The sequence below is a fragment of the Bos indicus x Bos taurus genome, chromosome 1, assembly GCF_003369695.1.
Source record: "Bos indicus x Bos taurus breed Angus x Brahman F1 hybrid chromosome 1, Bos_hybrid_MaternalHap_v2.0, whole genome shotgun sequence".
NCBI classification, from domain to species: domain Eukaryota; kingdom Metazoa; phylum Chordata; class Mammalia; order Artiodactyla; family Bovidae; genus Bos; species Bos indicus x Bos taurus.
In genome coordinates, this window is record NC_040076.1 from 63,746,315 (window position 1) to 63,770,189 (window position 23,875).

Genomic DNA, 23,875 nt, shown 5'->3' on the forward strand with positions numbered 1-23,875 from the left:
TCTTTGGAAGGACTGATGTTGAAGCTGAAACTCCAATACTTTGGCCACCTGAGGTGAAGAACTAACTCATTTGAAAAGACCCTGATGCTTGGAAAGATTGAGGGCAGGAGGAGAAGGGGACGACAGAGGATAAGATGGTTGGATGGCATCACTGACTCGATGGACATGGGTTTGGGTGAACTCCGGGAGTTGGTGATGGACAGGAAGGCCTGGCGTGCTGCGATTCATGGGGTCGCAAAGAGTTGGACATGACTGAGCAACTGAACTGAACTGAACTGAAAACAGCATATTAAAAAGCAGAGACATTGCTTTGCCAACAAAGGTCTGTCTAGTCAAAGATTTGGTTTTTCCAGTAGTCATGTATGGATGTGAGAGTTGGACTGTGAAGAAAGCTGAGCGCCAAAGAATTGATGCTTTTGAACTGTGGTGTTGGAGAAGACTCTTGAGAGTCCCTTGGACTGCAAGGAGATCCAACCAGTCCATCCTAAAGGAAATCAGTCCTGAATATTGATTGGAAGGACCGATGCTAAAGCTGAAACTCCAATACTTTGGCCACCTGATGCGAAGAACTGACTCATTTGAAAAGACCCTGATGCTGGGAAAGATTGAAGGTGGGAAAAGAAGGGGATGACAGAGGATGAGATGGTTGGATGGCATCACTGACTCAATGGACATGAGTCTGAGCAAGGTCCGGGAGTTGGTGATAGACAGGGAAGCCTGGCGTTCTGCAGTCCATGGGGTCACCAAGAGTTGGACATGACTGAGTGACTGAACTGAACTGAACTGAATCTGTTTTGAAAAGATTCATGTTTTCTCCCCATAGAATCCTAGAAATAGAACATACATTGCCTAAGATATAAATGGAAACATATGTCCTTGTCTGTATCCTTGCTACTTTACCACAAAGATTTCCAAAGAACACATTTTTAATAATTTACATATTTCTCTGTAACATAGATCATTTATAAATATATGAGCTACCAAGAAGTCATTCATATCACATCATCCATATAAAATCCTGGTATATTTAATTTCTAACTTTTTTTAATCTTTTTCTTTCTAACTTTTAAATTCACTTACACATATACATACTTTAAAAAAAAGTATGTTGAATTGTACAAACTATTTTGTAACATGATTTTTTCATTTGTAGTACTTAGGAAGTATTTGGCACTTCATAAGTTCTTGATACATATTTATATAAATAAATATTGAATAACTGAACATATTTCCATGTAATGAAGTGGTTTTCTGTGACCTCATTTTTCCTATCACAATTGCATAGAATTCCACTGTGTGAAAAATTTTCTCCCGAACCAGGCCCTGCAGAGCTGAGGAGAAATAAGTCATGTGATTGACACAGAGATGCCCCGTGCAGGCACCTTTGAGGGGGAACATGCTGCCCAGCTCCTGAGAGTACCACAGCTCGTGCCTCCCCTGCCCACCCACTTCAGGGACAGCCTTTTGCTATAAAAAGCCACATTCCTAGGGCAACCTGTGTCTAAGGACTGATTATAAAGGGAACCAAGGCAGAGCGACTGTAACAGGGCATCTTCCTCCAGAGTTTCCTGGGGCTGTCCCACCTGCATGGCAGATGGACCTCCTCTCCACCCAACCTTGTTTCTTCCCTCTCCCTTCTCTCTTCCCTGGGTATTTACTCACTAATAAATATACTGCACCCTGTACTCAGTCTCCAAGTCTGTTCCTGCAAAACTTAACCTGTTAGAAGGATGGTCCTGGCCCACGAGAACCCCAAAAATCTATCGATTAAGGCACTGAGTAAATCCTAACATGAGTGCCATGACCCATCACTCACACCAGGCTAAACAAACTATGATGCATGTATCCATGGTGTGTTATGCAACCACTGAAATAAACATCTTCTTCAGACATTGTATGACACGTGGCTCCAGAGGAAAGGAGGAAAGAAAAAGGGAAGGGGAGAGAAGGAATGGAGAAATTAATTGGATAACATGGGATGATTGATTGAGCCCTTTCTCTATCTCTCAACCTCTTTGTTTCCAGGTCTCCTGGCCCTTATCAGTCTTTGGACCAACTCAGTGTGGCGTTCCTTGGGCAATTCTTATCCCCATAGACATAGCATCTGGAAGTTACAGAAATTGAAACTAGACATGACCCTGGACACATAAATGTATACCAGCATGACTGAACAGTCAGGACAACAAAAAAGGCCTTTTTAATGCTCAAGAGCAGAATTAAGGATTAAATCACACTAATAAAAACAAAACAAATCAAAATCAAAACAGAAGCCCTGAGTGTGTGTTCAAGGAAGCCCAGACCTACGAGGAATCCAGACGTGTGATGAGATGAACCCTGTCCAGGTGCTTCCATCTGTCAGAATTACACATTCCAGAGCAGCAGAAATCTACTGGCTGAAAGTTTCCTGTTACTTCCGGCCCTAGAGAGGCAGGCTTAGGCAGCATCAGGCTCAGCCCATGTGAGATGCCTTCTCCCAATCACAGACCACCCTTCCCTGGTCCCAGAGGTTCAAAGGATTGGTGCGGGGTAGAAAAGCACCTCTGGCCAGAGCAGCGTGCAGAGAGCCGACACAGTACCAGGAGGAGGAGGAGAGGGTAAGGTGAGTAGACCCATTCCACTGTGCAGGGAAGATACCTGCACTCTTTGGGGCTGGGTTGCTTTCCTGGGAGGGGAGTGAGCTGTCTGCAAGGGAGAGGGGGAGAAGTTCATTTCCTGATGAATAGAGTCTGTCATTTTTTTTGTAAGTTAGGCTATTGTGGCTGTTCACAATATCTTTTACTTTAAACTGTACAACTGCTTTCTCAGCCCCTTTGATATGGTTCAGTTCTCAGAACTGAGATAAAGTTCTTCCGTCGGGTATTATTCACCCATCCTGATTTCCACCTCACATTTCCTCACAGAAAAACCAAGAAAAATCCGAGAACCCTGGGAAAACCTCCATCTCCTGACTAAATCTTAGATAGACAGGCACCTTTGTGGGCTTCCAGTTCCCCTGTAGAGTCAGAAAAGCAAAAGAAAAATTAGCCTAGCAGAAAGAAAGTTTCCCAGACTTCTTGTCAGAAATCATTTGGTCTTGTCCATTCATAATGGGATTTGAGAGGCAATTTATTCACGTTTCTTCTCTGCAAACAGTTCTGCTTAATAAATGTTGAAACAGGTCAACAAATTAGCTTCATCTACACAATGTTATTTTTACATAACTTCTTTTCACTCTGCATCAGTTGGTGTTTCCATCAGGGTTTGCAGGTTGTATTTTATGTTCCAACAACACTTCCACACATAATACAGGTTAAGATTCAAATAATATGAGTACTACTCTACGTTTATGAACTTAAAACCCCACTTACAAATGGCTTTAAAGATACTTAAGACATTTTAAATTTTTATGAATTTTAATGTTTTTTTAATTAAAGAGCATGTTTATTGATGATGTTTTGCCTGAATAGAATTGCTAAGTACTACAGAAAGAACTCACTTAGATTGTATATAAATACATATTTCAGTTATGTATATAGCTTGAGTTATACAGTTTTCAAGCCTTGTAAGGAATTGTTTAGTTCTAGCAATTAACCTTTCTCCATGAGGAGAAGTATTTCTTATTTTGCTTTCTGTTACAACAGAGTTTTTAGTTTAGTTTTTTGTTTGTTTGTTTGTTTTGCTTTCTGCAAAAAAAGGGCATAAAAATCAACTCAACTGGGAGTTTTTAGCTATCTTGAAAGATTCACAGGCTTGTAAATACAAAGGGGATCTTAGACACCATCTAGTCAAGAAAAGCAAATGAAATCTCAGAATTTCTTTTGGCCCCTCCTGCTTACATTCTTACCCAGGGCAAACAGTGGTCAATCCTAGAATATACTTCACCCTGATGCTGGAATCTGGGCCTCATGGCCATGCAGGCTACCCACACCCCTGATGCGTCACTGTTCCCTCACTGGTGCAGAGACCAAGTTCATGGGGAGGTACCTTAACCTCACCTCCCCCAAGGAATCTCCATAGTGTTCCTGCCCTGGGGTTGGGCATGCCACTCACATTGCCTGCACCCGAGGCCCTCAGTGGGCTGAGAACACCTGAGCCACTGCTTACAGCTTAGTGCTTGACTTCAGGTTGGAGAGTGACTCAGATCAGCACAGCAAGCATCAAGAGGCAAGAGCACACTGTCCCAAAGAACTCTTTGCAAAGATGGAAATGTTCTATACAGCAGCCGCTAACCACATATGGCTATTGAGCATTTGAAATGTGACTAGTGCAACATAAGGATTGAATTTTTTTTTAAACAGGTTTAACTTTATTCTTTTTTAAAAATTAATTTATTTAATTGGAGGCTAATTGCTTTACAATATTGTGGTGGTTTTTGCCATGGGTGTACATGTGTCCCACCATCCTGAATCCCCCTCCCAAGGATTGAATTTTAATTGAATTTAATTAGAATCTAAATAGCTTCATGTCTCTACTAGTTACTACATGAGTCAGAGCAGGTTTAGAGTTTTAAAGAAAGAAAAACTAAGGGATGCTCTGCGCAATGGGGGTCATGGCCATGAGAACAAGTTCCTTCTTTGATCACTTATCATTCCCAGGGACTCATCATACCCTAAATGTAAGCAGATCAGCAACTGTCCTGATATAATCTCCACAGACATCTTTATCCTCACCTCTGAGTCGTACAAGTGTCTGATCTAGTTCTCGGTTTCAGAATCTGGGCTAAGGCAATGGCCTATTGTCTATTTTGTCCTCTCCTATTTCTCTTTTTTTTTCCTTTGTCAGCCCAAATTTCACTAACAGGAACTAAAGTGCAAGGTGTGGTTTGTGTGTTCTCTGGTCCAACAAACTTGGGTAAGGAAAAGAGGTAATGAACTTGAAAAAATGATCTCATGCTTGGTGGGTGAGTCTCTCTCCTTTTTCTCCTGCTTTGAAAATTGGTTTGTTTAGTGAGCAATGATTTTTAGACCTATTTTTCATTGTGTCTGGAAACATTAACACTGTGTAGATGAATAATTTTTAGAAGAAAACAAACTGAATGAAGACACAATGAAAAAAAAACGTAAAGAAAACTCCAGCCTCTTAAAAGAATCTGCACTTCTCAGAGCAAAGGAACTCCCAGGATGTTGTGCAATTGGAATAAATCATCATGGTGCCAGGCCACTGGGCAGTCTTCCACAGGGTGGGGCTCACAGGGGCTTTACTATGTGTGGAAAATATTTTGAGGTGAACTGAGTACTTTCAGTCAAGGGCAATGTCGTTTCTAAAGAGGACAGCAGCTACTCCATCCTCTGCCCACTGCCAATTCCACTTTCTAAAATTCACTCTATCCCATCCGCTTCCTTTACTGCTGCTGCTGCTAAGTCGCTTCAGTCATGTCCGACTCTGTGCGACCCCATAGACGGCCTCCTACCAGGCTCCTCTGTCCCTGGGATTCTCCAGGCAAGAACTCTGAGTGGGTTGCCATTTCCTCCTCCAATGCATGAAAGTGAAAAGTGAAAGTGAAGTTGCTCAGTCGTGTCTGACTCTTAGCGACCTCATGGACTGCAGCCTACTAGGTTCCTCCATCCATGGGATTTTCCAGGCAAGAGTACTGGAGTGGGGTGCCTAGCCCTCCCAAATAACAAACAAAAAAAAGGGAAGGAAGAAAAAGAAAAAGTTCAAATATATTTGAGGGAAGCATTGCTTTGAAATAACTCAGTTTCAGGAAACCCCCTATCTGAAAAAGCTCACCCATACTGGGAGCTAAGAGTGAAGTGGAGAGGGGCAGACACAGGCACAGTATCAGCAGTCAGTCTCTACCCACAGCCCCAAGCCCCTAGATTATGAGGGAGGAAGTTCATTTGTTCGGCTCTTCCCGCTCCTTGGGTCTCTTTCCCTCCCATGGTATCTTCCCTCTTCCTTTGGAAATTTGGAGACCGATTTCTACTCAAACCATTCACAATGAGGCATTGATATTGATGGCTTGTGAGGCTCACTGTCTGTGCCTCTTTTATATGTATTTGCATTCTAACCAGGAGCAAAGGAGTGATTCTCGATTTGTGGAAATTTGGAAATTAAGATGAAGAGTGAGAAAGACTTTGACTGGAGAGCAAGCGTAGAAAGTTCTCACCTTGTCAGCTTTGCTTATGTGACTCACCTTCTGGCAGGGCGTTAGGAGTTTCTCTCTTCGTTTTAAGGAAATACAAAGGGAAGTAGTATCTCCCTACCTTAGAATGAAGAAAGATCAGTGACAAATTTAATACAAAGTCCTGGTTTAAGAGTCAGGAGATCTGACTCAGATCTTGGCTCTGAAAATGACACATTAGTGATCTTGAACAAGTCGCTTTCCCTTAGCAGCTTTGGTTTCCTCATCTGCACCATGACGGGACTGACTATAAAGCCTCTCGGTTTACAGCCAGAGCTGATACTGGATCATACTATCAAAGGGCACATAGCCAATAATGACCCTGGGATAAGTGACACCTTAATTTCTCCGCAATCACATACCTTCTCTGTAAGACAAAACTACTAAGAGTGTAGTCATTGACTTTAAAGTGTGTCACTGACCAAGTAATTTGAAAGTTTCTGATTTTGTTTCTTTAATGCAATTATTCATCAAACGACTTTTTTACATGTACAGCAATCTATTCGTTTTGGGGTTCAGAATTAACTTCTTAACAAAGGTGGGTAAAGAAAAGAAGTAACAAAAAGAAAGAAAAACAGGAACAAGGTGTCACTTAGGCTGTCATGACAGAGGCTAGTAGGGAAGAAAAGCCCCCCACACACACATACACACAAGTACACTGAACAGGACCCAGTGCGGGCTGCCCTTGAGAACTGTTTGATTGGGCAGAGAGAGGGAAGTAGGAAAGGAAGGATAATTCTGGGCATGGGTGCTTGAGGAAAGGAAAGGATTTTCAGCTGAGCTTCAGAAGATGGTAAAGAGTTCAAGAAGCAAAAATGAGACACCGCACAGAGGAGCAGAGGAAAGTGAGTGCGAGGCCATCCGGAACATGGTTGGTATGACTGAATACAAACTGAGGAGTTGGTGCTTTATCTCTTTGGTTGACCAGCCTCTCTTCCCTGGGCCACAAGGAGAATAAAATGATTAGGACTGGACAAAAGCTACAGACACAGGCAAAGGGAAGTTATTAGTCTGTCTCTAAGAGCTGAAAAGCCAAAAAGGTCTCAAATTCAAGTGCAGCAGAGTAGGAGAGGAGAAATTTGGATTTGCAGAGATTGGTGAACAGGAGAGGATGGATGGGCAAGTAAAGCCATCTGGAATTAGGAAGCAAGAAGGAGCCTGCGGCTGAGCTTGTGCTGGGGTGGGGACTCCACCCCTCCCCATCCTGCTCCCACCCCCACCCCCACCCCCACCTTGAACTGAGGATGCAGGGAGGCTTTGTAGGTGTTTAAGCAGGGGAGTAATAGAAAACCAGATTGTTTTAGGACAGTGCATCTCAAGACTAAGTGACTGGCACTTGTGCTGTGCTTAGTCCCTCAGTTGTGCCCAACTCTTTGCGACCCCATGGACTGTAGCCCTCCGGGCTCTTCTGTTCATGGGGATTCTCCAGCCCAGAATACTGGAGGGTTGCCATGCCCTCCTCCAGGGGATCTTCCCAACCCAGAGATCGAACTCAGGTTTCCTGCATTGCAGGCAGATTCTTTATCAACTGAGCTACTGGCTAAACCCAGCCCACTGTCTGCTTCGGTAAATGAAGCTTTATTGGCACAGAGCTGTGCTTGTTCGTTTCTGTGCCCTAACTTGGTTGCATGTCATGGCTAGGCTGAGTCGTGACAGAGACATTATCACTACAAAGCCAAGAACAGTTATTATCTGTCCCTTAACAGAAGGTTCGCCAAGGTCTGCGTTGTTACTCCCTCAGTGTCTGTGTATTGTTATTGTTTCTTTGCTCAACCTTTGAGATGTCTTGATCCTGTGGCCCTGAAGATCGCAGCAGGCATCTGTCGTGACAAGGACATTGTCTGAGATGGCCGCAGGCCATCAAACCAGGGAGCTTTGAGCTTTGACATTGATGTCCCCCTCCCCCACCACCCTCTGTGGACAGTCTAGACCCAAGGTTTGCCAGATGTCCCAGCAGCATCCTTTACAGCAACCTTTCCCGCCGGGGATCCCAGGTGTGTTTTCCCTAAGCCAGCCCCCCCGGCACCTGTTTGAACAATTTTGCCTCATCACATCTCCAGTTCTGGGACTATGGGAGCAGGATCACAGTGACAGCTTATGCCCGGTCACACCTGGGACCAGGCTGCTGGTACAGGAGGAAGGCCCACTGAGCTGTGGAGAGGAGGTGTCTGGCTCAGGTAGAGCCATTGTAACATTGTAGCATTCAAAAAGAACAAGAGTAAAAGTCTTAACCTGGAGAGACGTTTGCACTGGGAGCACTCTCTCCTGTCTCCTGATGGAGGAAGCCCCAGGACCAGGGTCGTTATTAGTTTTCTGGCTCCAAACAGCTGAAAACATAGGTGTCAACATTTTACTGATAAAAAGCCCTATTACTTCCTCATCCCTCTTATGCTGCTGCTGCTGCTAAGTCGCTTCAGTTGTGTCCAACTCTGTGCAACCCCATAGATAGCAGCCCACCAGGCTCCCTTGTCCCTGGGATTCTCCAGGCAAGAACACTGGAGTGGGTTGCCATTCCCTTCTCCAGTGCATAAAAGTGAAAAGTGAAAGTGAAGTCGCTCAGTCGTGTCTGACTCTTAGCAACTCCATGGACTGCAGCCTACCAGGCTCCTCCGTCCATGGGATTTTCCAGGCAAGAGTACTGGAGTGGGGTGCCATTGCCTTCTCCGCATCCCTCTTATACTGTGCCAGAATTCTGGGGCAAGCCACACCCCAACCCAGGAGAGCACAGAGGCCCAGCCAGACAACTCCTGGAGGGAAGCCAAGGGTGGGCACAGCACAGGGATGTCTGTGGGGGAACCTGGGGGCTAGGTTCAGAGAAGTGGAACTCACCTGAACGGACAGCCAGCCCTCTGTCTGGAGCTTAGAAGTCATGTTAATCTTTGTGGAACACCACAACATGTTGATGTATTAGATTTAAAATAACTCAGTAAATCATGTTGGCCTAAGTTCATACTATAAACTAGATTTCAGCTAGGCAGGTGGTAGCGGGCACCCAAGATTTATGGAAAACTTTGTGGGAGGAAGATGCTTAAAATGACCAATTCTGATCGTTCATTTTTCTTCAGCTTAGGAAATGACTGCAATTATTCAATTTCGGCATCAAAGAAATGTCCCCCCAATAGGTGGAACATCTGTGTTCTGTAGGATGGTTTAAGAACCTCTGCTCTAGAAACTTCCCTCTGAAGGCAGTGTGTGGAAAGGAAACAGAAATGGGTGGATCCATCTGAGCCAGAAGTCAGGATCTGGAAGTGGGAACTGGAAAGAAAGGGTGAAATGTTCTCAGGAAATACCAGAAAATGATCGCATTTGTTTCTACCAAAACTATAAATTAGTTTAAATCAGGAGCATGCATCTTGCAGAGTTCTCCACAGAAATAAGAGCCAATAGGATATATATATAGAGGAAAAGATTTATTTTAAGGAATTGGCTTATATGGCTGGGATGGGGGTGGGGGGCTGACAAGTTTGAAATCTGCAGAGCAGACTAGCAGCCTGAAAATTCAGGTAAGCTGGTGTTGCAGTCTTGGGTCTGAAATCTGCAGACTGAAAACTTGTACAGGGTTTCTATGCTGCAATCTTGAGGCAGAATTGCTTCTTCTTTGGGAAACCTCAGTCTTTGTTTTTAAGCCCTTCAACTGATTGGATGAGGCCCACCCACATTATGGGAGGTAATCTGCTTTATGCAAAGGCAACTTATTTAACCATTAATTACATCTAAAAAATGTTATCACAGTGATACCTAGACTGGTATTATATTTGACCAAACAACTAGGCCCCATATCCTAATCAAAGTGAAAGTGTTAGTCCCTCAGTTGTATCCAACTCTTTATGACCCCATGAATGTAACTTGCCAGACTCCTCTGACCATGGGATTCTCCAGGCAAAAATACTGGAGCGAGTTGCCATTTCCTTCTCTGGGGCATCTTTCTGACCCAGGGATCGAACCCGGGTCTCCCATGTTGCGGGCAGATTCTTTATCATCTGAAGCACCAGGTAAGCCCTATCCTAATCAACTTAACACATAAAATTAATCATGGAAGGGTATTCATTGTGGTACTTCCTTATGAGGCAGGCTGAGACAAAACTCAAGAAGTTTGTTAACTTTATAAGGCACAACTACTCCAGGCTACAGAGACCATCACAGTTTATATTCCTTATGTAGAAAAGGGCCCATTTGTCCCTCTCTTTTGGTTCTCTCTCCATGCCTGACCTCTATGGAAAGGTCAACAAATTCATAATGTCTTTTTTATTTTTTTAAAATAACCATCAGCAGGGCACTTTGTCAGAGTTTTTCTTTGTGCAATCTAAGTAAGTTTATTAGTTAACCCTTGTGCACAGGCATTTACAAGCCTTCCAAGAACTTCAAAAGATTAACCAGGTCTGATCCTTTTCTTTCATAGAAATCCCATTGCCTTTGTTCTAAGTGATCCAGTAACACAACCCCTCCAAGAGGTTTCTCCAGCTAGTCTACTAGAGAAGTAAACTCACTTGCCACCATTTTCTAGGAGGCTTTCCTAGGAGTTTAGTTTCCTCTTGAGAGATTGTGTAATATCAGCCTACACATTAAACCAGGGTTTTCCAACGTCACTCCTGAGCACCTTCTAACTTCTTTGGTAACTGCATTTTGAGCAGTGATCTGCCTACATGTTTCTTTTCTATTAGTTCTAGAAATAGCAGTTTCCAACCAATTTGGGGCTAGCCTTGTGGTTAGGAAGTTTAGAGCTGAATAAGGGAAGCTTAGGCTCCCAACTTTTGCTTCAGCCAGATTTTGATCTGAGTTTGTATATGAGAGTTTCATACTGAAGTCATATTTTCATATTTCCTTTGAAAGTGTGGCTATTTGTTTTTAATTGAAATATACTTGATGTACATTATATAAGTTACATGTGTATAATAATAGTGATTCACAGTGTTTAAAGATTATACTCCACTTAGAGGTATAATAAAATATTGGCTGTATCCCCATGATGTACAATATATCCTTCCAGCTTATTTTATACCTAATACTTTGCACCTCCTAGGCCCCTCCTCCTCCCCACTGGTAACTACTAATTTGTTTTCTATATGTCTGTGAGTTTGCTTTTTTGTTATATTCACTAGTCTGCTGTAGTTTTTTAGATTTCACATATGCATGATATCATATTTGTCTTTCTCTTTCACTTAGCATAGCAACCTCCAAGTCCACCTGTGTCCTTGCAAATGGCAAAATTCTATTCTTTGTCGATTACATCTTCTTTATCCATTCATCTGTTGATGGACACTAAGGTTGCTTCCATATCTTAGCAATTGTAAATCATGCTGCTGTGAACATAGAGGCACATTTACCTTTTTGAATAGTGGGGCTTTTTCTTTTTTTCAGAATATGCCCCAAAGTGAAATTGCTGAGTCATACGGTTTAGTTCAGTGTTTTGAGAAACCTTTCCACAGTGGCTGTACCAATTTAGATTCCCAACGTGCTTCTGTTTTAAAACAAAATTAAATCACTAGCTTTAGGTGCCTTAATCATTCACTGTTTGTTCTGGTCTGTCTGCTTCAAGAAACTGAGGCAAAGGTAAAGAAAATAAATATTGGTTGGGTAACTGATACTGTGTTAGAACTTCACCCATACACCCACGTAATTTTCATAGTAACCCTTTTAGTTAAGTCTTATGTTACCCTTTTAGAGAAAGCTCAAAAAGATTAAGTAATTACCAAAGGCCACAAAACCACTAAGTGGTAGAGCAAGATTCAAACCTAGATCCGACCGAAGCCCATGTTTTTCTCCTTCACTGAATCTCTTCTGCAGTAAAGGTCTAGGCCAACAACTTACTCATTTATTCTTCTCATTCAAATACACGTTTTAAAAATGCACTTCATATACTCTTTTACTGAGTAAAATAATTTATTAAGAGCCTACCACGTGTAAGGCACTGTGCCACATAGGACCTAAAAAGGCAAATAAAACAGGGTTCCCAGGGCCTTCTCTTGCTTTGGAGACTCTTGCAGTAAAAGTACAGGAAGCCCTTCCCAGGCTGACACTGGGAGGAAAGAACGCACAAGGGCAGCAGAACAGAGTACTCCCTGAGTCCCTTCTGTGTTAGAGAGGAAGCGGCGCCAGCAGAGAGGAGGAAACTTGAGGGTCATCTCTGCATCACCTCGCAGTCTGGACCAGAGGCTCCAGAGCACCCCAGTGCCAGATGGTGTTAACCGTTGAGGAATGCTGGTGGAATGCACAGAGGGCCCCTCCCATGTGGACGTGCAGTTTGGTACCTGACTCTGGCCATACCCCAAGCACATCCCGGAAGCTTTTTCCCTCTCCCAGTGAGCTCCCCTTCCCCGACCATGAATCTTTCCATGGAAAATAAAAAGGAGCTCACATGGGAGATGGGTAAGGCTTTCAGGACCCTCCAGCAGAGCAGCCCTTGAGCAAGGAGCAGGGGAAGGTGAAAGAGGATGCTTCACCCCCACCTAGAAGCCTCTGGTTGTAGCATCGGTAACCACTGAAACCTCCTTCCTAGGGTCCAGGAGTCACTGGTACATAAAGCAAAGACACAGCCCAATTATTATGCATAATTTCTAATGTTGGTAAACAGTCTTGGTGTTTACCGATCACTTCCCCATCTTTAATCTCGGTAATCACAACAATCCCACCAAACAACTTATATTCTACTCATTTTATACATGAGGATTGAATAGACACTGAGTCGCATTGCCCAGGGTTACACAGTAAGGACTGGGCAAGACTGAGTTTGAACCTTGGCTTTCTAACATCAAGTCTGGGATGCTTACCGTTAGACCACAGCCAGTAGATCACACTGTGAGCTGCTAGAAACCTACACTTGGCCCCCTAACTGCCACACCTCTTGACATTTGTGGCTGTTTGGAGGATGTAATAAATATTTTAGGTCTTCTAGACACCAACCTAGTCTAACTACAGGCGGCCATGGAGAGTCTATGAAATGCTGACTCTCACATTAACCTGCACGTTTGCACCTCTTACTTATAAAAATTTTGGTATCAAAGGGTGGGTGGGAGAGCTCCAGGTCTGGGATGCATCTAGACAGGTTTTCTAGAACAACTTATGGGTGCAGCCTTGGGTTTAGGGAAAATGTGCAAAAATTAGTGCAGTGTTGAGGGGTTAAGGAGGCAAGAACTTAGACAGGAAAGTGAAGAGAGACCTAGTGATTCTGACCTTTGCAAGACAGGATCATCTGAGCAGGAAAATGTAGCATCTACCCTCTCCATTCCCGGATAGGCAAGACAACAACCCAGGTGTTTCTTTTCCTTCTCAAAGTGTCAGCCACATGGCAGATCTTTACAATCTGCCCTGAAAAGTGAATGATCTGGATCTGGGTTTGAGTCTCAGCTTTTGCATTTTCTAGCAACATGGCTTTGGGCAAAGCAATTAATCTCTTTCAGCCTCTTTTTTTGCATCTGCTAAATGGCAAGAAAACAGCTTCTTCCCTAGATCCTCCAGGGGAGAATCAGCTCAGCTGATACCTAGATTTTAGCCCACTGGGACTCATGTCATGCTTCTGATCCCCAGAACTGTAAGATGAAACTGGGGTGTTCTTTGAGGTCACTAAGTCTTTGGTAACTTGTTACAACAGCAACAAGAAACAAACACAGATTTTGGTGAAAATCCCCATCTCTCAGGTCTGCTGAGAGGATGAACACAGAGTGCCAATATGTGCTGAGGATATTACTAAGTGATCGCAACATGACGCTTTCACCATCGCTTTGTTCTTTTGTTTCATTATCTAAGTGATTAAGCACTGCTGAAGGAGAAGTGAACTCCTAGTGGAAAAAGAGAAACATCTAGCAGGCAGCAAGCTGAGGGCATTCCCTGCGCATCCACACAGTCCTGCCCTCCTCAATCAGTCACCGGCCGGCTGCCTCCCTGACATCTCCTACCTCACGCTTGTCTCGATTTCTTCATTTCACTCTCCTTTTCCTCAAACCAAGCTCCCACCTGCCTCCTTCCTTCCTTTCTCCCGCTCTGGTCCACATTTTCCCACCCTAATTTTGACTTGCCATTCTCCCACAAAGTATTCCTGGGTCTCTTCCCCTTCTTTAAAACTCTGTGTGGCAGAACTGTCTTTGGGATCTTGTGGGATATATTTAGGCCACTGGGGCCAGGTCCTTTGTTCAGGGTCCCATCAGCTCCCCCTCTTTCTTTGGAGACCTACCCGCCTTTTCCCTTATCCCCATAGCTCTACTTTCCTCCTTTATTCTATGGGGGTATAGTCATTTTTGCTTTGAATCCACATTGCTATCATCACACTTTAAATTCCTTAAAGGAACAAACTGCCTTCTTTTCATTCTTTAAGCCCAACTAATGACCACAACTAAGTTACCCCTGCAGATGGGTGCTGGGTGCTCACCAGGCTGCTTCTGGCCTCTCTGGACATTTACCCTTTACTCTCTATATGTACCTGTGTTGCCTGAACTACCTTTCACGGTCTATTTATCTGTGTCTAGTTTAGATGGTAACCCAACTGGTCAGGAGCAGTATCAGCACATTCCAGGGAGGGGCTTTATAACATGCTGAGCCGGCTACGTGAGTGAGGCTCCCGTATGGGGAGGTTGTGCATTAACTCCAGACTCTGGCTCCACTCTGTCTCAGGGCAACCGTCTCAGGGAAGAAATGACATTTCTAAGTCTGAAATGACATTTCCAATGGGAAAGAAATGAATGCCATTTCTAATCAGAAGCTCCGCCTAGCAATCTTGTAACAACGACCCCGTTTCTTCCATTCACTCAGCAAACTTTGATGACACTGGTGATATCCACCATGTGCCCCATTCTGAGCCAAAAAAAACACTCATAAATTTCAACTCCTTCAGTTTCTACCACTAGCCAAGTGAACAGGTAGGGGAAATATTTAGAGATGTTCAAGGTTACTTGGAAGGTTGTAGATACTTACATTAGAGTGTAACAAAGAAGTTACAATTTAGCAAGGTCTGAGTCAAATGGAAGGCTTGTTTCCCACGGATTCATGACACACACCAGGACTTCAGCCAAACTGGCTCATTTGTTATCTCCTGGGCTCTTCACTCTTCTAAGGCTCTACTCCCTGATCTTTCCTTTCCTTTTACCTGGAATGTCACTCCCACTTTCCTCCCACACCCACCCACATCTATTTGATGCACGGAAACCACACAGACCCTGCGAGCATTATCTCTTCCCTCCTCAAAACTCTGATGTTATTAAGATCTTATTACATGTGTTATAATGATTTGGGAACACAGCTTCCCTACTAAAGCCTGAAAGTCAATCTCCCTTATGTATCTTTGTATACCTCAAAATGCAAGTTGTGTCATATAATACATTTTGATTTAGAGCCTGAGTGCATGAAGTGGATAGTTAATTAATTTAATAAACAAAACACTGAAAGATGTGGATAGCTATAATTCCAGTGTAAAAGCAAAAATAAATCACCCAAACACTTACCCCGCATTCCTTCCAGAGAATCCTTACCGAGGGAGAGACCCATAAAGCGCTAGACACAGCATTAACCTCGTAAATACTTTCTGGGAGCCAAATGGGCTGAGAAGCAGCACTTGGGCTCTGGAGTCGTGTAGACCAAGCCTCCAGCCCAGCTCTTCCATTTACTGGCTGTAAGACCCCAGGGAACTTAATTTACCAATTTAAGCTTGAGTTTCTTCATCTGCAAAATGGAGCCTCCTCATCCTTTTTCTTTTTCTACCTAATTGGGTTATGAAAATCACATATGTGTATGTCAAGTCCTTAGCAGAGTACCACATAGAAGGAACAGTTAGCCCCTCTTTCTCCCACCGCCCCCCATTCCCCCGCTCAACGTGACAGAGTATTTTTAATTTCCCAGCTATATTTGAAGATAATAAGACCTCCTGAAAATAATGGTTTTTAACAGCTGCCCAGAGTCTAAATGGGAACCAATTGCCCACTCCACCCACATGTTTTTCCTTTGGGCTTCAGCTTGCCATGACCAAGGGCAGGAAGAACCATACCAGGGACCTCAGGGTGCTTCGTCACCACCTCAGGTCTGTCGGACCTCAGGGTGCTTCGTCACCACCTCAGGTCTGTCCTGGGTGACTTTGGGCCTCAGGTCATCACTCAGAAGAATGCAGTCTGTATGTTGCACATCTTAAAGAACTCCTAAAAGTTGATAATCAGACTCAGATCAGCTTTACCTTTTTTTTCTTCTTTATGAAATTACAGTGATTACTGAACATAGTAACGAAACCTCCTCCATTGCTAAACGACCGCCGGGCTTAGTTTGGGTGCTTCAGAACACAAGGAGGCACATGGTGTGAGTGAGTTCTGCTGTGGGGCTGGCAGCAGTCTTTACTCCCTGCTCCTATCCAGTTGCAATGTTCTCGACTGTGTCCACAGCTTGGGGGAAATCCTGAAGATGGCCAAAGACGACTCCACTGTTCGTTGCTTCCAGGGCCTGCTGATTTTTGGAAATGTGATTATCGGTGTAAGTAATGAGTATTTTCCAGGAAATTCTGCTCTTTCTGTAATCATGATTTTAGATACAACAAAAGTGAGACTTTAAAGGAAAATAAAGAGATAGTGACTGGTTCCCTTCATCTTTTCTCCCTTTTAAGAAATGTATTAGTAAAACATGCTAGCTAGAATTTAACAATATGAATAATCCTATGTAACTATGTAATAGGGCTTCCTGGTGGCTCAGTAGTAAAGAATCTTTCTGCAGTACAGGAGACGCAGGAGACTTGGGTTCGATCCCTGGAGTTGGAAAGATCCCTTGGAGAAGGGCATGGCACCCCACTCCAGTATTTTTGCCTGGAGAATCCCATGGACAGAGGAGCCTGGTGGGCCATAGTCCACAGGGTCGCAATGAGTCAGACATGACTGAAGCAACTTAGCACGCACCCAACTATGTAATATATCAAAAAACCATGTGGAAAAAGAGAGAGATTTTCCTCCAGGCTTTAAACACCAGAATCTAAAAGGAGCCATGCCTACCATGGTTAGTGTCCAAGTATCCTCAACACACACACGGTGGTGTGTCTTTCCTTTCCCTCTTGGGTTTGATTTCCTTGGACTCTGCTATTGGGGGCAGGAGTCCGCATCTTCCTGTTCTGGTCACACGAAGGCCAGGACCAGGATGTGAGAGTAGCTCAATGGCCAGGCTGCATGGGCACAGTGAGGTAAGAGCTCTTAGGAGTCAGGATCGCTGGCTCTGGGCCCAACCCTGCCTGACTCTGCATGACTCTGGACAAGTCATTGTCTTTCTGGGCCAAGATCCTTCATCTATAAAATCCAGGGAGCAGGAAAGATAACCACCAAGGTTCCTTCCTCCACCAACATTGCCTGGTTCTCTGGCACTGATAAACACAACCTGGACCAGTTTAAGTATTTATTACAGTCCAAGAATTAGGGTGGTGGGCAGCGGGAATGTAAGTGAAAGATGATCTTCCTACAAGAAGTCATTGTTCGAGTGGTCCCATGCCCCCAAGAGTATTATGGATGGTCTGAAATTGTCTGTGTCTCCTCCCAAAAGCTAAAGTAGAGAGAAATGTGGAAGGAGGCACGAAACCAATTCACAGGATGGAAGGAGCTGTTTGGTTGCCTGGCAGTGAGGAGTTTAAGTCAGCTGCTTACAGCCTATGCAGCGGGCAGAGTTAGTCCCTCCCAGCACTGCCCACTCCTCCATCCCTTTCCCAACGCTGCTCTCCTGGCCATCAGCCTGACTGAACCCCCTCTGCTCGCAGATGTGCGGCATCGCCCTGATGGCAGAGTGCATCTTCTTTGTATCAGACCAAAACAGCCTCTACCCACTGCTTGAAGCCACCAACAATGACGACATCTATGCAGCAGCCTGGATTGGCATGTTTGTTGGCATCTGCCTCTTCTGCCTCTCTGTCCTGGGCATCGTAGGCATCATGAAGTCCAACAGGAAAATTCTTCTGGTGGTAAGACCTGAAAACTCTGTACATTTGTTTCCTGGACCAATTTTGATGCACTGTTTCTCTTTCCCTGAGCACAATGCTTTGGTTTTCAGCGGGGTAGGTAGAAGCAGGTGCCAGCTGAGGGGTGAATAGAGGGGAAGACCCTCCCTGCATGTGGGGGCAAGGATGCTCTCCTGTATCACAAGTCCAGAAAAGTCCAGTACAGAGAGGCTGAAGGGGAGACACCTGGGGGGTCACCTACTAAGTACATTCTAGATCTTGGCTTCTCTGACTGGTGTCTGCATGTGCCCAGCAGATACAGCCAGGAGCTACACGGGCCAAAGGAGAGACAAAGTGAGAACTCAATGATCAGATTTTCTTCTCCTGAGAAAAAGTAGTTTAAAATCTTATTATAATAGTAATCAAGTGTTAATATATTAGGATATAAATCACAAAATATGCATAAAGTTTTAAGAGAAAACATGAGCCTCCTTAGACATTTTTGAGCTCAAGGCTGATAATTTTGTGGAATGGCCTACACTTCCCATCTCATGCATTCACTCTGCTTTTTAGGGACCCTGGAATCCCTTGCTGGACTCCAGGTAGAGATGAGTTTCAGTTCCCACCTGCCTGCTGCTGCTGCTGCTAAGTCGCTTCAGTCGTGTCCGACTCTGTGCAACCCCAAAGACGGCAGCCCACCAGGCTCCGCCGTCCCTGGGATTCTCCAGGCAAGAACACTGGAGTGGGTTACCATTGCCTTCTCCTCCCACCTGCCTATGAAGGCTCTAATTCTGGGCATCCATAGGGAGGTTTCTGCCCCAAACTGCAGACAGCAGGCTGTGCCCTGACTTTGCAGGTGGAAGCAGATTTTCAGCCAGCCAGGCTAAGAACCCTCGGTACTAGGTCTAAACTTCCACTCCCTCTACCCATGTTCAGGACAGCAGTTTCTCACCCCAAGATGGGGCCCCACTTCCTACCCAGAAATATCTCTCTTAGCCAAAGGCTGCAGGACCTGAGTTCCATCTTCATGGAACAAGTCCAGCAAGCTAAGGTGCCTGTTGGTTTGCTTTTCCTGTGGACTAACATCATGCTGGTACCCAGGGAATGTAGAATATTTACATTTTCTGGGTCCTTAATGTGAGTTAGTCCCAGGGCAAAAGCACCCACATTTTCAGGGTGGGGAAAGGAACGCAGGGAAAGGTGTCCTTAGAGGTGAGCTTCAGCCACGTCCTGGTCTCACTCTGAGCCAGTCATGTGCGCACGGCACAGCTGGGAGCACCCTTGGCCATGCCTGGCAAGGAGACTGAGCCACGCACCCTCCATGCAACTGAGGGGAAACACCTGCACCCTGTGTCTCCTTTCTGGAGCATCTCTAAGGGGGTTCTGAGCCTTTTTAAGGGGAACAAGCAAAGCTCTCGACAAATAGCAAGGCAACAGCTATTACAGCAGGGAACACTGTCCTGGCGCCTCTGAAGGGGCTCCTGCTGTTAACTGGGAGTGAAAAGTAGCCAAAGCCTTTTCCTGGGAGGAATGGTTAGGGCGGCAGAGGTCCAGCTCTGAGACCCTATCGCCCCTGACCAGGTAGGAAGAATGGTTTCCTCTGCGCCCCTTCCCAGAAGAACCCGAGGACAGTAAGCACTGTGCAAGGCTGAGGACGGCAAAGTCTCCAGCCCATATTCAGAAGTCATTTGTCCTTCAGTTATTCTCCAGGCACAAACAGGGGCAGTGTGCTGTGGAGGCATCATGAGCATACACACACCCCACCACACACACACACACACACAACAAAACACACAATATGCTGTTTTACTCAACTGACCTGATACAACTAGGGTGGGAGGTGAGAGAAGGTGCTATCAAGAAGATACATCAGTGGGTGTATCAGGCACTAGGTAGTTCCTGTTCCTCTCTGATAAGACTGGACATTGTCAGGAGGCAGGATAGATGTTAAACATGGCCCTATTCAGCTTTTGTGTCCCCAGTAATCCTAAATCTTCAGTAAACCATAAAGATATTCCCCAAAGAGAGGGAAGTTAGGAGGCTCTACCTAGTGTCTGATACACTAGGACTCTCTTGCCAGCCATTGAATGAACACACAGAAACACCAGCTCATTTTCTTGTGTGTTTTTCCCCAGTTTAAATGGAAATACGAGGTGCTGAACTGAGAAAGCTCTGTATTCAACAGTCTTCTATTCTCTGGGGAAAGAAGGGACTTGAGCTGATTAGAACCTAGTACCAAAAAAAAAAAAAAAAGAACCTAGCACCAAGTCTGGCTCCAATCACTGTTCAGTGAGGGTTTGTTGAATAATTGTGTAAATGATTGCATAATTATATTTAGGCAAATGTGCTACAGAAAACATAATAATTATTTGTTTAAAAAAATTCTTTGGAAGTAGACAGAATTTTTTAATTCCGTTTGTTTCCTTTCCAGTATTTCATCCTGATGTTTATTGTATATGCTTTTGAAGTGGCATCTTGTATCACAGCAGCAACACAACGAGACTTTGTGAGTACAGCCTCCCAAAGTGGAGCAGAAACGACTGTATGAGTCATCATTACCGTGATAATAATACAATAACTGACATGCATTAAGTCCTTACCCTGCACCAGGCATCGTAATATGCATATTCATAATAAATACATAATTCTTCTCCTCACAATAACCCTCTGAAATAGGTATTAACACTATTGTCATTTTATAGATAAAAAGAAAATGAGACTTAAAAAGTAATTTGTCCAAGGTTACACAGCTGGTAAATGAAAGAGAGGAATCCTGAGTCCAGGCCATGTCCAGGGCCCAAGCTTGCACTGCCATGCCCTTCACCACTCTGCCACAGCCACAGGCCTTCCACCAAGATGATCAGTAATCCACTGTATCTAAGACATCTTCCTAAGTCAGCATCCTGCTTTCTTTCCTTTCTCCGTTCCCTGGCTTAGGTCACCCTCCAATGCCTGTCCACCTGGGTTTCATTGGAATGTGTTTGGAGATGGGAGTCTTCTCCCCACACAGGCACTTCAGCCACCCGGAACAACCTCACACCCAATCCCAACCCCCACCCCAGCCTCTGAGCTCAGTTTTATTTAGGAGATAATGTTCAGTGCCCCCAGCCACAGGCTAAACATCACTTTGCCTCCTTGAGGATTAATATGCTAACTCTTCCTCTTGTGTTGCCTCCTCCCTCCATAGTTCACACCCAACCTCTTCCTGAAGCAGATGCTGGAGAGATACCAAAACAACAGTCCTCCAAACAATGATGACCAATGGAAAAACAATGGAGTCACCAAGACCTGGGACAGACTTATGCTCCAGGTAATACCTGCTGGGGAGACCCCCTTTTGTACCTAAACCAGTATCCAAGGTGTACGGGTGGTTAGGAGTGAAGTCAAAGTATGGGGACCACAGCCTCCAAAGGGGCCTCCTTCAAAAAAGACTTGAGAGACTTCCCTGGCATTCCAGTGGTTAAGACTCCACCTTGCAATGTGTGGGCTTCCCTGGTAGCTCAGACAGTAAAGAATTTACCTGCAATGAGGGAGACCTGGCTTTGATCCCTGGGTTGCGAAGATCCCCTGGAGGAGGGCATGGCAACCCACTCCAGTATTCTGGTCTGGAGAATTCCATGGACTAGTCCATGGGGTCGCAAAGAGTCAGATACAACTGAGCAACTTTCACTTTGCAATGTGGAGGACACAGGTCCAATCCCTGGTCGGGGAGCTGAGATCCTACATGCCACAGAACAATTGAGCTTGCCCACAGCAACTACTGAGCCCGAGTGCCACAACTAGAAAGTCCGTGCACTGCCACAGAAGATCCCGCATGACACCACAAAGACTCCATGTGCCGCAGCTAAGATCTGATGCACCCAAGTAAAGAAAAATTAAAAATAAGGAGAAACTTGACATAAGCAAGTTCATCTGTTTCCTCTCATTTACTGGCAGGGACATATGACTCAGTGAACCCTTAGATCTATATTCTGTTTTAAACTGTGATGTTGATTCACTTCCATTTATAGGAGTAAAAGAAATGTAGATTACTCATATGCTCTGCTTCTTAGAACTCAGACATCACTTATTAAGAAAATGTTGCCTCCGCCCCACAGTGAACTCAAGTGGAAATTATTATCTATCTTACTGACTGAGTGCCTTTTCACACCTGTGGGCTAGTCCTATTCTAGACTTGATCAGCCAATTTTTTCTAACTGGCAATCATAGCCTTATATCCAAAGTTACCTCAAATACCATCAAAAGCACAAGTCTTGCAGAATACCCATTATCATACCCACGTGGCTGTAAGAATGTACATACTTATCTCCTACGTATGCCCTTATCTGACCCAACTCTGTACAGCCCTGTCCCCCTTCCCAACCAACTTCCACTGTTTCCCAGTCCATCATCAGCAAACTTCTTATAGCCTCCACCCCTTCTTTGAACTCTCTTTACACTCTATCTTCTAAAATTTCCTTCATTTAGTCTAATATTCCTGTTCTACAGTTTTTTAGCCCATTAGGACCTCCGATGTCTTGGTCACTTCCTCATTTCCTATCACTGTTCTGACTAGAGGTCAAGCATTTTTTTTTCCCCACTCAATTAGCAAAGAACTAAGCTTTTCAAATGAAAATGTGAATGGTCACACTTTTGAAAGATCCACTTTCTAATTTTTAAAAGTCTAGTCTGAAACAAGTCTGGTTCAAATTTAATCATTTCCCCTCAAAATACTCACGTCAAATTACAGAATGACTACTTTCTTTGGTGAGATATTTTCCATAATCCAGTGCCAAAACAGGACATGCTTTTAAGGTAGTTGTTTTATTACCAAGTTTGCTGAATATATTTGTCCTAAAAGTTGAGAGATGGCACAGTTTTAATTCCTTCCCTTGAAACATTTTTGCAGATTTTATAAAAAGGAAGGAAGGTGATATGAAATGTGTCTTCTCCTCTATCCTCAATTCTATCCAGACTGTCATGAGCTATGTATTAAGTGATCTTTCTTTCCTATGTAGAGGCATAACCACGTGGCCATGAGCCGTGTATTAAGTGACCTTTCTCTCCTATGTAGAGGCATAACCACGTGGCCATGAGCTATGTATTAAGTGCCCTTTCTCTCCTATGTAGACGCATAACCATGTGCCACTAGGCTTTCGTTGTTTTTTTCTAGTTTATTTTCTCCCATTGTAAAAATAATACGTAATTGCTCCAGAAAGAGTTTTTTAAAAATAGGAAAGTAAAACAAGAAGAATTTCTCATAATTTCTCCACCACAAAAATTTTAATTTTCTGATTCTCCATTTGCTCATATGTAACATGAGAATAATTATAACTCTCTCACCTTATTATATCAAGATACTAAAAATGATTAACATTTATTAAAGGTTTACTAGAGCCCAGGGGCTGTGTAAACACATTAAAGGTATTAGCTAATTTAATCTTCACAAGCTTAGGAGTTAGGTACTCCATCTGTCCCAGTTTTGCAGTTAAGGAAAATGAGGCTTGGAAAGTTTAATTTGCCAAAAGCTACAGAGCTCATTCAGAGAAGGCAATGGCACCCCATTCCAGTACTCTTGCCTGGAAAATCCCATGGATGGAGGAGCCTGGTAGGCTGCAGTCCATGGGGTCGCTGGGAGTCGGACATGACTGAGCGACTTCACTTTCACTTTTCACTTTCATGCCTTGGAGAAGGAAATGGCAACCCACTCCAGTGTTCTTGCCTGGAGAATCCCAGGGATCGGGGAGCCTGGTGGGCTGCCGTCTATGGGGTTGCACAGAGTCGGATATGACTGAAGCGACTTAGCAGCAGCAGCAGCAGCACAGAGCTCATTAATGGCTAGTAAAGTAGTAAATATAAATGTATTTTGCAAACTCTAAAATGTAATACCTTAAAAATACCTTCAGCTTTCATTT

At 44.2% G+C, this 23,875-nt stretch overlaps 1 protein-coding gene across 4 annotated transcripts in view; it reads left to right on the plus strand.

Moving 5' to 3' along the window:
* The first annotated feature begins 2,450 nt into the window (after positions 1 to 2,450).
* Positions 2,451 to 23,875, plus strand: part of UPK1B (uroplakin 1B) — a 29,041-nt gene continuing 7,616 nt past the window's right edge. Inside the window, exons 1-6 of one of the 4 annotated variants that reach the window (XM_027526295.1) lie at positions 2,562 to 2,599; positions 4,762 to 4,830; positions 16,459 to 16,546; positions 17,805 to 18,005; positions 20,413 to 20,487; positions 21,169 to 21,291. In XM_027526295.1, coding sequence (XP_027382096.1) covers positions 16,478 to 16,546; positions 17,805 to 18,005; positions 20,413 to 20,487; positions 21,169 to 21,291 — 468 coding nt within the window. In that variant the 5' untranslated portion in view covers positions 2,562 to 2,599; positions 4,762 to 4,830; positions 16,459 to 16,477. Of the gene's footprint in view, positions 2,600 to 4,761; positions 4,844 to 16,458; positions 16,547 to 17,804; positions 18,006 to 20,412; positions 20,488 to 21,168; positions 21,292 to 23,875 lie in introns of those variants that run through there. The other 3 variants (XM_027526062.1, XM_027526133.1, XM_027526205.1) reach the window with 3 other exon arrangements.